The sequence below is a fragment of the Anolis sagrei genome, chromosome 5 (genome assembly GCF_037176765.1).
Source record: "Anolis sagrei isolate rAnoSag1 chromosome 5, rAnoSag1.mat, whole genome shotgun sequence".
Taxonomy (NCBI): domain Eukaryota; kingdom Metazoa; phylum Chordata; class Lepidosauria; order Squamata; family Dactyloidae; genus Anolis; species Anolis sagrei.
This window is the reverse complement of record NC_090025.1, coordinates 82080386-82094516: the sequence shown is the minus strand read 5'-3', so window position 1 is coordinate 82094516 and position 14131 is coordinate 82080386. Positions and strand designations below refer to the sequence as shown.

At 39.9% G+C, this 14131-nt stretch overlaps 1 protein-coding gene across 2 annotated transcripts in view; it reads right to left on the bottom strand.

Annotated features, from left to right (window-relative positions):
• The window catches only part of LRRK2 (leucine rich repeat kinase 2), a 158627-nt gene that overhangs the window by 94855 nt on the left and 49641 nt on the right, over window positions 1–14131 (bottom strand). For both annotated transcript variants that reach the window (XM_067468805.1, XM_067468806.1), the window contains exons 10-15: window positions 13448–13527; window positions 11496–11602; window positions 10883–11012; window positions 10131–10255; window positions 4930–5054; window positions 1127–1271 (exon numbers count right to left, since the gene is read on the bottom strand). In XM_067468805.1, coding sequence (XP_067324906.1) covers window positions 1127–1271; window positions 4930–5054; window positions 10131–10255; window positions 10883–11012; window positions 11496–11602; window positions 13448–13527 — 712 coding nt within the window. The remainder of the gene's footprint in view (window positions 1–1126; window positions 1272–4929; window positions 5055–10130; window positions 10256–10882; window positions 11013–11495; window positions 11603–13447; window positions 13528–14131) is intronic.

The following is a 14131-nucleotide window of genomic DNA, read 5'->3' as shown; positions in this document are numbered from 1 at the left end:
AAACCTGAAAAACACAGTGGAAGAGACTTAAAAAGCAAAAAAAGAAAAAATTCATTACAATAAATGCACAAAACCACATATATACACATACACAAATATATACATGCATATATACACACACAAAACACATATATGCAGACTGGGCCACAGCAATGCATGGCAAGATAAGGCTAGTGTATGTATGTGTGTATATATATATAGTGTCAGGAGCAACTTAAGAAACTGCAAGTTGCTTCAGGTGTGAGAGAATTGACCATCTCATGTAAACCGCCCTGAGTCCCCTTGGGAGATGGTGGTGGAGTATAAATAAAGTTTTTGTTGTTGTTGTTGTTATATGGTTGTTGTTGTTGTTATTATTATTATTATTATTATTATTATTATTGTTATTATTATTATCATTATCTGATGTTGCCCCAGGGACACCCGGATGTTTTGATGTTTTATCATCCTTCTGGGAGGCTTCTCTCATGTCCCTGCATGAATAGCTGGAGCTGACAAAGGGAGCTCATCCGCGCTCTCTCCGGATTTGAACCTCTGACCTTTCAGTCTTCAGTCCTGCCAGCACAAGGGTTTAACCCATTGAGCCACCGGGGGCTCCAAGTGCTGCCATATAAAATCCAGATTATTTGATTTGAAATGGATTATATGGTAGTGTATACTCATATAATCCAGTTCAAAGCAGATAATATGGATTATCTGTTTTGATAATTTGGTTTAGATGGCTGTGTAGAAGGGGTCTCAGCTTTTCCAGTTTTAGTGGAGCTTCTGGAAAACAGGACAGCCTACCATTCTATTAACAACATTATGAGTTGAAATACACTTACAAGAAAACAGTCATATTAATAACTAATAACATGAATGACTTCTTGCTTTGCCTTCCTTCCATACAAAAGTATACAAACAAAATTCGGTTATTTTATACATATTTTCAGCATATAAAATATTATTCCAGAACTATGATTTAGGAACTTTCATGACTATAGACTTTTGCTTCCTTTCAGGGTCCTTCAAACAAGGATGGAGAAGTATTCTCTCAGAAATGCTTTCGTTTCTAAAAGCCCTGAGCTAAAAAGTTTCAGTTGGACTACATGTAAGCTCCTTTTAAGTTTAATAAATTACTTCGTACCTTGATCATCAGGATACATCTGTAGTGTATGAAGTACAGTGTCTGTCATCCCTTGCTGAGACAACATTTCTAAGGCTCCTGAACACTCAACCACAGATGAAAGTATCTGAAATCCACACTTCTGAATTCCAGGATGGCTAATGAACTAGAAATAAAGAGTTAAATATATTTTTGTTCATTTTTTGCAAATATAGAAAACAATACCGCAGTACTTAAGCAATGGGCAATTTGAACATTGTTGAATTGCTTCATTTAATTAGGCTTGTTTGATTAAAAAAATTGTTCAAAGCGCGTTTCGGATTCTAAAGTCAATTCCGATTTTCACAGAAAAAACTGTTCAAAACTTTTTGAAACTTCCGAGACTTCTGAATCCTTCCTTAATGGTTTGAAAGTGTTATTTCCTGTTTCATTGGGTGGTCTTTACTTTGAAAGTAGTTGTTTTACTCCAGAAGCGGGGGGGGGGGGGGGGGGAGGGGGGCAAAGAAAGGGAATTCATCCACTCTGGTTTAATATGCTTCCCAGGCTCGAGACAGAAGCGAGGGGAGAGGAGAGGGAGGAAATTCATCCACTCTGGTTTAAAACAGCTTCCCAGGCTTAATAATAATAATAATAATAATAATAATAATACGTTTTTATACCCCGTCACCATCTCCCCAAGGGACATGGAGTGGCTTACATGAGCCCAAGCCCAACAACACAATGAATATAACTCACATATATACAAAACACATAGTGATTTAAAAACCTATGGCCGGGTGAAATGTAGTAGTTAAAACTTTCAAAATAAACACTGGTAATGAACAGAGGTAGGATGTATCTAGTAGGAGGGTTTCAAATGAAAAGTGGAGGAGCAACCCAACGGGTAATTTTTCAGGAAATTGTGTCCTTTATTCAGGGAAGGCACACTGGAACAGCCATGTTTTCAGGCTCCTCCTAAAGACTGCCAATATGGGGGCTTGTCTGATATCCTTGGGGAGTGAGTTCCAGAGTCGGGGGGGCCACCATAGAGAAGGCCCTCTCCCTTGTCCCCACCAATCGCGCCTGGGAAGGAGGTTGGAGCGAGAGCAGGGCCTCTCCAGATTAACGAAGAGATCATGTGGGTTCGTACACAGAAATGTGGTCACGCAGGTAGACGGGTCCCAAACCGTTCACGGCTTTGTAGGTAAGAACCTGCACCTTGAATTGGGATCGGAAAATGAACGGCAGCCACTGGAGCTCCTTAAACAGGGCGGTTGACTGCTCCTTGTAAGTCACTCCAGTTAGTAACCTGGCTGCCGCCCATTGGACCAATTGAAATTTCCGAGCCATCTTCAAGGGCAGCCCCACGTAGAGTGCATTGCAGTAATCCAATCTGGAGGTGACTAAGGCGTGGACCACCCTGGCCAAATCCAACTTCGCAAGGCCAGGGACCAGAAGCGGGGAAACGCTGAATCATTTCCGACTCACTTACTGCTTCGTAACAGAAATGGCAGAAAAAGCTTCAGAAGGGGAAAGGGACTTCCGGTTTCCTTAAAAACTTTGAAATCGCTTCAAAAAACTAATCTTTCCGAATTTATTCCAAATTACAAAGATTCCGACCGAACCTAACCATGCCTACAATTAATGTTATGGGTCTATGAAAGTTAAACTGATGTAGAATTGTTTGTCTTACAGTTTGACTACTCTGAGTAGACGAGAGGTCAGAAATATATTAAAACAAACAAAGGGCCCTTCCACACAGCCACATAATCCAGAATATCAAGGCAGATGATCCACGATATCTGCTTTGAACTGGATTGTCTGAGTCCATACTGCCACATAATCCAGTTCAATGTGGATTTAATACAGCTATGTGGAAGGGGCCAACGTTCGGGATCACACCAAGTAGGTTTTGCCATGACTGATTACCATTTTGAGCTTCGAATGATCAGTGGTTGAATGTCCACAAACTCAAAACAAAATTTAAATTCTTCACATTAGTTGCAGCTATTGATCAGAGATGAGCAGAGCACTGTGATTTTCTAGTGTTTCATCTTAGAGCGCCCTCTAAGTTCCAGCTCCTCATGCAGGGACATGAGAGAAGCCTCCCACAGGATGATAAAACATCAAAACATCCAGGCGTCCCCTGGGCAACGTCCTTGCAGACGGCCAATTCTCTCACACCAGAAGCAACTTGCAGTTTCTCAAGTTGCTCCTGACACGACAAAAAAAAAACTTCTACGTGTACTAATGTTACTAAGCTATCCTCCAGCTGTACACTCAAGCCAGATGTTAATCAACTTCTGAGACCACATCAGCGTTTGTTCCAAATATTTTAAAAATCATGAAATTTACTCTGGTAGTGTTCATTATAGCCCGATTCACACAGATATTTCTCTTTCTCAGTTTTGTTCAAAATTCTGACGTGGCTTGTTTGTACCGCAGGAAAAATTATTAGTATTAAGTAAATGAGCTTTTTTTTCTTTCATGTCAGGAGTGATTTGAGAAATTGCAAGTCACTTCTGATGTGAGAGAATTGGCCATCTGTAAGAACGTTGCCAAGGGGACACCTGGATGTTTTACCATCCTGTGGGAGGCTTCGCTCATGTCCCTCAATGGGAAGCTGGAGCTGACAAATAGGAGCTCACCCCACTCCCCGGATTCGAACTGCCAATCTTTCGGTCAGGAATCCTGCCAATACAAGGGTTTAAACCAGTGTTTCTCAACCTGGGGGTCGGGACCCCTGTGGGGGTCACAAGGGGAGTGCTAGTGGGGTCACCAAAGACCATCAGAAAACACAGTATTTTCTGTTGGTAATGGGGATTCCATGTGGTAAGTTTGGCCCAATTCTACCATTGGCGGTTCAGAATGCTCTTTGATTCTAGGTGAACTATAAATCCCAGCAATGACAACTCCCAAACAACAAAATCAATTCCCCTCCCCACCCCACCAGTGTTCAAACCCCACCAGTGTTTGGGCTTGTCTCAGCATCGTGACTGTGGCACAGCTGGCTGGGAGTCAGCTGCATTAAGATCACTACTGACCAAAAAGTCATGAGTTCGATGCCAGCCTGGGTCGGAGTGAGTTTCTGACCATTGTGTAGCTTGCTGTCGACCTTTGCAGCCTAAAAGACAGTTGCATCTGTCAAGTAGGAAATTTAGGTACCGCTTATGCGGGGAGACTAATTTAACTAATTTATGACACCATAACATCTCCAGCAAGCAAGCAAAAAGAATGAGGAAGTACTCCATAAGTATCACAAATGGATGGTGAAGCGATAGCTCCCCAGGTGGCCAGAATACCCTCATGAAAGCTGGAAAAGTTAAATAGCCTCTGTGTGTCTGTCTATATATGTTGTGTGTCTATGGCATTGAATGTTTGCCATGTGTATGTACATTGTAATTGCCCTGAATGCCCTGCGGGGTGACAAGGGCAGAATATCAATATCAGTACTGTAAATATCAATACTGTAAATAAATAAATATTTTTGCCACATTTGGTCCAGTGAATGAAAATACATCCTGTATATCCGATATTGACATTACTATTCATAAAAGTAGCAAGATTACAGTTATGAAGTAGCAACAAAAGTAATTTTGTGGTTGAGGGTCATCACAACAGGACGAACTGTATTAAGGGGTCGTGGCATTAGGAAGGTTGAGAAACACTGGTTTAAACCATTGCGCCACCAGGGGCTTACCAGTATTAAACACTCTGAAAAATCCACATAAAAATATATAATCATCTAAGTACAAATAGTCACCTCGAACTCTGTCACAAAATTACCCAGGAAACTTATTTTGCAGAAGGAAAACTTGCCACGAGAAGAAAAAAAAATACCATACCGTGTTGAGAGCATCAAGGACCAATACGTGGGTCCCTTCTAACAAACACTGGTTTTTAATCACTTTCATTGTCAGTGCAAAATCAGCATCTCCCAAAGAGTTGTTTTTAATTTTTTTCAGTGCTCCTGTACCATGTGGAGAAAAAGAAATATTCTCATTAGAAAAGGAAAAAATGGGATTAAAATCATTTAAAGTCATATCTGCCACCAAATCCAAAGACAGGATGTTTCTTCAGCATTTTACACTTTTAAGTTGTCTTCAAGTAACATGGGAGTGCAAAATCTGACAGTGGCTTAGACATGCAGCATACACAAAATCTTCACGGTTCACCTTCATTATGCTGATTCATTATGTAAGAGTGAATGAAGCTCAAATGTCTGTACAAAAAGTTCTCTCTTTCAAACAAACACGCATCGTAAACATACTTATTTTAATGGAAGTTACCACAATCCATGTGGGATATCATTCCCAATGTACAAGCAATTATTCTTCAATTTCATATATTGTTGTTGTTATTATTATGTATTATTTCATGTATTATTACAATGTACAAGCAATTCTTCTTCGGTTTCATGTATTAAATGTTTTTGTCATCCAAATGAAAGCAGAGCTTCAGCTACCAAATGTTAATGATGGTGACTATTGCTCCATAAATATTGCCCGGAGGGAAAAAACCTCACAAAGAAAATTTTAACATAAGGAGCTGGTATTTGAGTACCCTATATACTCATAAGTCAGGAACGTTTAGTCAAAAAGTAATCCAAAAACCCTGGGTCAGCTTATCCACAGGTGCATGTATTGTAACTTAACTCTGATTAAAAAAGGAACTACTGTATATTCCGGCATACTAGACAGCTTTTTAAGCCTGGAAAATAATATGAAAAGTTAGGGGTCGTCTAGTACGCCGGGTATAAGGTAAAATAATAAGTTAAAGAAAATAATAAAATTGTCCTCCGTGGCGCAGCTTGAGGAGGGAGGGAGGAGGAGGGTGGAGGGAGGGCATGGGGAGGAGGAGTGGTAGGCCACATTGCCACAGAGACCAGCTGGGGGTGATGGCCCACTGGGTTTTCCCTGCTGCCCCCGCCACTCTCCATTCAAGGACCTCCTCCGCCCTTGCCGTTTACCTCCTCTGAAGGCTTGCCTAGGCCCAAAAAAGTGCCTCCGGACGCTGACTCCTAGCAGCGATGGACAACAGCATGCCTTGGATGTGCTCCCAGAGGCATGCTGAGAGAAGTAGGAGTCAGGGGACTACTGCTCCCAGTATGCCTCTGAGAGCACATCCAAGGCAATCCGTCCCCAGCACTGCTAGGAGTCATCCGGAGACGCTTCCTTGGGCCTCCAGATGCCAACTTGTATCATTGTATAGAAAATTCAAAGAGATAGATCTTGAAGGTTTTTTAAATGTTGTTTATAAAAACTGAAAATTCCCCATAATCCATGGATAAGTGAAACGTTCTGAAACTTGATGGGTTAACAGTGGTAAATGTGTTCTACCATTGTAGCAAGTTTTGCCCCAGTAGCTATAAAAATGAAGATGAAAGGAGCCTGAATTTTCATTATAGTAACCAAAGTTTTACTAACTATATTTTAGAAACACTGTAGAAATGAAACCAGTGCCCCCTAATTTTATAATGACTTTTGAAAGATAATTTTATTGATCGCACAAGCTGCGCAAGGCCGAACAGGGTATAGGGTTACAACCTGTGCTTGATGGGGTTATACTCCCCCTGAAGGCGCAGGTTCGCAGTTTGGGAGTGATCCTGGACTCATCACTGAAGCTGGAACCCCAGGTCTCGGCAGTGGTCAGGGGAGCTTTTGCACAATAAAGCTTGTGCGCCTGCTACGCCCATACCTTGGGAAGTCTGACTTAGCCACGGTGGTCCATGCTCTGGTTACATCCCGTATAGACTACTGTAACGCTTTCTACGTGGGGTTGTCTCTGAAGACTGCCCAGAAGCTACAACTAGTCCAACGTGCGGCAGCCAGATTACTAACAGGAGTGGGGTACAGGGAGCATACTACTCCTCTGTTGCACCAGCTCCACTGGCTGCCAATCGGCTTCCGAGCACAATTCAAAGTGCTGGTGTTGACCTATAAAGCCCTAAACGACTCTGGCCCAGTTTACCTGTCCAAACGGATTCTCCCCTACGAACCATCTAGGTTGTTAAGATCTTCTGGAGGGGCCCTGCTCTCGGTTCCACCACTTTCACAATTGCGTCTGGTGGGGACGAGAGACAGGGCCTTCTCGATGGTGGCCCCTCGGCTGTGGAACTCTCTCCCGATAGAGATCAGATCTGCCCCCTCCCTCCTGACTTTCAGAAAGCTGGTAAAATCTTGGCTCCGGAACTTAGCATTCTCAGATTGATGATCGAATCAAAAACTGTTGACCACAAGGCGGATGGTGGTGAATTTGTGATTTACCTTGATGAATTGGCTTTATGTAATTCTTGATCTGTATCTTAATGTGTTTTAATGCATTAATGTACTATGATGTTATTATGCTTTAGTTTATTTGTATATTGATTCTCTGTTGTTAGCCAGCCTGAGTCCCTCCTCGGAGGTTATAAAAGCTCTAAATAAATAAATAAATAAATACTGCAATCACTATTAAATACACATATTAAAAAAATACTGGCTATTACATGTTATAAAGAATGCAGACTATATTTAGATCAGGCTATCAAAACAGTGTATTTAGAGAACTCCCATGATCTGGTTACGAGAAAGGATGCTCTACTAAAAATACATGCTAAATAAGTTACTGGAGAAGATACATTATCATGGGTACTATCTGTTTGTTTTCATGCTGTGCAAACAGCATATTTGTACCCTGGATAATGGTAATTTATGCATTCGGGGGGGAAAACTCTGAACATCCTGATTATAACCATGTTTACACATAAATATCCCACTGTGTTTTCCATCCCAATAAATAAACCGGGGCTTATTTTTAAATAAATATACATAAGATCAAGCACCATGTAATGCACTGATTATTTATCTGTTGGAAACAATAATCCAAAAGGATGGTTGCACAGCTGCTTAATGTGTGGTTTAGTAATTATAAGGTTTCCTGGGGTATGTTCATTTTTAGCGTCAATCTTTGCGCTTTAAGCTAAAGGGGATGTAACACATATTACAGATATATTTGCATTCATTGATTAATCTGTACTGGTCTGGGCTTGTCTGTTTTCTTTGCTATGATTCAGTGTAACAAGATACTACATATTAGGAATGTGCCTTGCATTCAAACAAATCCTCAATCAGAAGATCCTTCAGTGGAACAATATGAAATCTGATCTCCTAGAAATTATTTCACGGAACGCAGAGATGCTGGGACTGTATGTCACCAAAAATAAAAAAAACACAGAGAAGCCATTGAAATCCACAAGCATGTGGACAATTTCAACAGAAAGGAAGAAACCATGAAAATGAACAAAATCTGGCTACCAGTATTAAAGGACTCAAAAATCACAACAGCAAAACAACAGAGGGGAAACAAACAGGCACATAAAATCACTCTCAATAAGGGATTCCCCCGGGGCACTTCCAAGCCATTGAATGCTAATCAAGGTGATCAGCTGAAACATTCACATCTAGCCCCAGCAGACAAAAGTCCTTTGTCTCACCCTGGTCATTCTACAGATATATAAACCCATTTTTCCTACTTCCAACAGACCTCACTACCTCTGAGGATGCTTGCCATAGATGCAGGCGAAACGTCAGGAGAAAAATTGCCTCCAGAACATGGCCATATAGCCCAGAAAAACCTACAACAACCCAATAAAACAACTGTTTTCTACATTTTTTTTTTTTTTGCATGATGGAGACACCATGTTGAGATAAAGGGAAAGAAGGATATCCACTCTGGCAGGTCCAGCATCTCAAACCATTTCTGTGCAACAAGAACAGCAATACAACCCCCCTCCCCCCCCCAAAAAAAAACCCCCAAAAAAACACACATTGTGCCAAAACCCATTCATGAAATTTCTGGGCAAAAACCTATGCATTTTTTCCCGAAGTCCCAAAATTCTCAAAGTAATTGACCTTTTTCTCATTAATGGGGGTAGGATTGGCCTCATCAAGACATCTGTCTCTTTTTAAATTGTTTTGGCTTTTTTATTAAACACTAGCTGTCCCCAGCCACGCTTTGATGTGGTCTCAGTATGGTTTTTTCCTTCTCTACCACTTTTCTTCCTTATTTCTGCTTTTTCTGTCCCTTCTACTTTCTCTTCTTCTTTCCCATGCACGCGTGCTTGGCTTTCAAAGGTGGTATGTTCAGGTCTTTCCCTCACGCAGGAGGAGATGGAGCCAGGGGAGTTTTTGCACAAGCACTGTATCATCATTTAAGTTTTTGGTGTTTTTAAGTCCCTTCCACTGTGTTTTCCATGCTTTTATCAGTGATGGTCACTCATTGGTCTGTTAAGTGTCTTCTGGCCTAATTTCGTATCATTACGTCCAGTGGTTTTTGAGTTATGTCAATCCCACAAATGAATATTACATTTTTATTTATATAGATTTGAAACATAATCAAGACATCTACTCTCATCAAAGAATATTATTCACATCCCTAGTAAAGATTGATCACATTTTCATTTGCTTCACTACAATAAGAAGCTATACAATAAATAATATGATGTAACAAAAAATTTAAAAAAAATCTGTTCCTGGTTTGAAAGTGTTATTTCCTGATTAATTGTGCAGTACTCCAGAAACTTCTTTTTTGTGGCTGCCACAAACTATGTTTAAATGGTTATGACTCTATGAGATACTCATTGAAAAACTATAGTAAAATGTGCTGCAGGATATCCCACAAAAACAAAGTTTTTGCAGTTTAATAACCCTTTTCCTTGTTTTTGTGATAGAGTCAATTAGGAAATGACATTTATAACCCAGGAACTAAAATCGTGTTACATAGTGTAGTTACACAGAAGGCCAGTTAGCTTGTGCTCACCTTTTATTCCTTATATCAAAAATTATTAAGACATTGACCGTAGGCTTCTTGGGCCCCTTCCACACAGCTGTATAAAATCCACACTCAACGGGACTATAAGGAGATGGACTTGGATAATCCAGTTAAAAGCAGATATTATGGATTACCTAACTTGATATTCTGGTTATATGGCTGTGTGGAAGGGCCCTTAGTCATCATCCATCTCTGTACCATGATATATACTAATATCCTTCATGAGTTTTCTCACCTGGAGTCATAAAATGTAACATAACTTGAAGGGCCTCTAACTGAACAGATGCCAATGTTTTATGCTTCCTCATCGCCTTCACAACTCTGGATGCGGTTACTGTCATTATATCCAATGGTAGAAAACTGAAAGATGAATAAAATAAAAACAATGAAGACCACATTAAAACACATTTGTTTGTTAAACAAGTATGAATCTTATTACATTATGTATATTTCTTAGGTCCCTTCTACTCTGCCATATAATCCAGATTATCAAAGCAGATAAGACACATTATCTGCTTTGAATTGGATTATAGGCAGTGTAGATGGCAGTGTAGAAGGGGCCCTAGAGCCTAGTCCAGGGGTCCCCAAACTAAGGCTTGGGGGCCGGATACGGCCCTCCAAGGTCATTTACTCGGCCCTCGCTTAGAGTCAACCTAAGTCTGAAACGACTTGAAAGCACACAACAACAACAATCCTATCTCATTAGCCAAAAGCAGGCCTACACTTCCCATTGAAATACTAATAAGTTTATATTTGTTAAAATCGTTCTTCATTTCAATTATTGTATTGTTTTTAAGTGTTATTTGCACTACAAATAAGATACCTGCAGCGTGCATAGGAATTCATTCATGTTTTTTTCAAATTATAATCCGGCCCTCCAACAGTTTGAGGGACTGTGACCTGGCCCTCTGTTTAAAAAGTTTGAGGACTCCTGGTCTAGTCGAACACTCAAACCACTACACTATATTGGGTCTCCAATATAATTACCTTCCTTCAAAAGCACGATTCAGCAATTTGCATGCACTTTCTGCAACTTCGGCAGAATTTGAATGTTTCTTCATCATGTCCAGGACATTCATGTGTATTCCTTTCGCCAACAGAATTTTTCTAATATTTACTACAACACAAAAAAAACGAAGTAAATAATGTCTGGTGGGTGTAAGGATCTAAATTTAAAATTTGTAACTTTTTAATTTTTTCCCAAATGAAAATCAATCATATCAATCCAGCTAAAAATTGTTGAAAGCTGTATTCATAAAGAAGACTTTATAAGTCAACCTCAGGAAAACCTGATAGGAACGTAACTTGAGTTAGTTGCATTTAGTTCACATTTAAATCAACAGGTCTTAATTAAATCCTTGTGTTTTAGCTTTGATCGGGGTTAAAGCACACAAATGAAAATAAACTTACTCTGGATATGAACAGTATTTTTTTTAATTCAAAATATAAATTTTTTCACAACCCCCAAATTATACTCATTTCCCTTTTAGTTAAACTTTCTATTATCATAGTTAAACTTTCTATTATCAGGTCTAATCTCCTTTAGGTTTAGGTTTTATGCCTCTCCTTTCCCACCATGAGAGTTACTGAGTTCCTTTACCACTTTGTTCCAGTAGAGTCGCCAAGGCATTTGCAGCTGCCTGAAACACTTCCCTTGAAGAGGAATGCATCAACATGGCCAACATCATTTCCCTATGAACTGGAAACCTAAAACAAGCAGGAAAAAAAAACTACAAGCTATAATAATGAAAATGTCCCCATGAAGAAAACAAATGCAACATTATTGTCTTCTGACATGATGGATAAGGAATGAGAAGACAACACAAGTGTATGTTTTATGTCTTATTTTCATCTGCCCAACTATAGTTTTACCATATGTGAATCTACTTGAAGCTTGATGATGAACACACATGACCTTCTGCCATGTGAACTAAAAAAGCACAAGCATAATATAATAATAATAATAATAATAATAATAATAATAATCCTTTATTTGTACCCCGCTACCATCTCCCGAAGGACTCGGTGAGGCTTACAAGAGGCCGAGCACAAATACAACAATAAAACAGCAGCAACAACAAAAACACAATAACTCAAGAAAAAAAACCAAAAAACAAAGCAATAACAATTAACAACACCCAATGACGCAATTAAAAACAATGACCCAGCCAAATGTAATAGTGCTGGGCATGACAAGGTGGGGCGTTTGGAGGGGGATGGGCATGCAGATATCCTGGATCTCTGATAAAGTGCGTTGGGACGTAATGTTAGGAGTTTCCTTATTCTGGAAAGGCACACTGGAACAACCACGTTTTCAAGCTCCTCCTAAAGATTTCTCCTTTTTCAGAGGTAACTCCAGAGAGACAATGAGATGGGCGCATAGAGAAGATATAAAATTCCTTAAATAAACTTATTTTTGGAAAAATCCACAGAAAAGACTTCCAATGTTAACCCAGCTGCTATAGAAATAGCTATTTATTATGATTTTTCTTCTTTCTATATATATATATGGCATTTAATTTTTATCATTAATATGTTTTAAACCACATTGAGTCCCCCCGGGGTGAGAAAGACGGTTTATATAAATATAGTAAATAAACAATAATAAATATTTGTGGCTCATTACTACACTTTGGAGGCTTACCTACACTACCTAGTAAGCCTCCAAACTCAGTCAGAAAAAGAAATCTCATGGCCTTTTTGCTCTAGTTACATGATCGGCCAACCTGATGTGCAAAGAAAAGGCAAGATCATGCAGTATAGTACTTCTTCATTCTCAGCAGAGAGGAAACAATTCTCAGCAGAGAGGCACATCTTAACACCTATCAACAAAAGATTCCCCCAGGCTCAGCCAGGCCTTCAAATGCTAATGTAGGTGGTCAGTTGAAACATTCACACCTAGCTCCAGCAGAGAAGAGCTCTTTGCCCCACCCCAGCCACTCCACAGATATATAAACCCATTTTCCTAACTCCAACAGACCTCACTACCTCTGAGGATGCTTGCCATAGATGCAAACGAAACGTCAGGAGAAAATGCCTCTAGAACATGGCCATATAGCCCGAAAAAACCCACAAGAACCTAGTGATTCCAGCCATGAAAGCCTTCGACAATACATTCTTCTTCATTCTTCTTGTTTTCCATATTAGAAACATTAATAAGCATGTCAGAACTATGGTAATATATGAAGCAATTGTATCATCTCTCTTAAGGCAATCTCCTCCCAATTTTAACTCTGATACTGGAAGAAAGATATAAAAACTGCAAATTATAATGTGTCTTAGAACATGAATTAATTTTATATCTCCTCCAAGCCCTTGGGGCAGTGCAATGAGGCAAAATGGGGTCCTGATATGGTTTTTAAGCAACCTTGAATGTGAATATAAGTGATTTTAATGTTTGTATATATTTATGGTTTTATGTCACGGCATTGAATGTTTGCTGTATTTATGTTGTACTCTGCCCTGAGTCCCCTGCAAGGTGAGAAGGGCAGAATATAAATGTTTTAAATAAATAAATTACATGCAACTAAACACGCAACTAAACCTACTGACTTTTTCTCTTCGTCTCCAATCTTCTCGTGAAGATTACGTTGGTACATAAGCAGGTTGTTCAAAGCCCAACATGCAGCCTCCTAAAATCAAGAGTGAAAAAGTTGTATGGGTAAACATTTTAAAATTATACCAAAAATAATCAACACTATAATGCTTGGCAAAGACAAAAGCATCAAAACCTACGGGATCTACAACTTTTTTCCAATGAATTACTGTATTTTCTGGCGTATAAGACTACTTTTTAACCCAGGAAAATCTTCTCAAAAGTCAGGGGTCATCTTATACACCGGGTGTCATCTTATAGGGCAGGTACTGAAACTTCCAAGCCAGACTAGAGAATCTGCGGTCACCACATATGGTGGAGGGAACTCAAAAACGGCCATGGCCGCATCCCCGCTGTATGCAGTAACCATATGAAAGCAGCAACCATATGAAAGCAGCAAGGGCGGCGCTGTACAAGTACAGTAGAAGAAAATCCACTCACCAGGATTCGTGGAAAGAAGTGACTTAACACGGTCCCAATGACGAGGTGAGGGGGGCACCTCACCGAGAAGGGCGGAGCAAGCTCCAGGCATCTGGGACGCCCGGGGGAATGTAAGAAAGAGATAGATTGGTGCTGTGCCCAGAAAAACAAACCTCTTTCACTCATCTGGCCCACCCATTATCGTACCTCCTTCTCTGCCT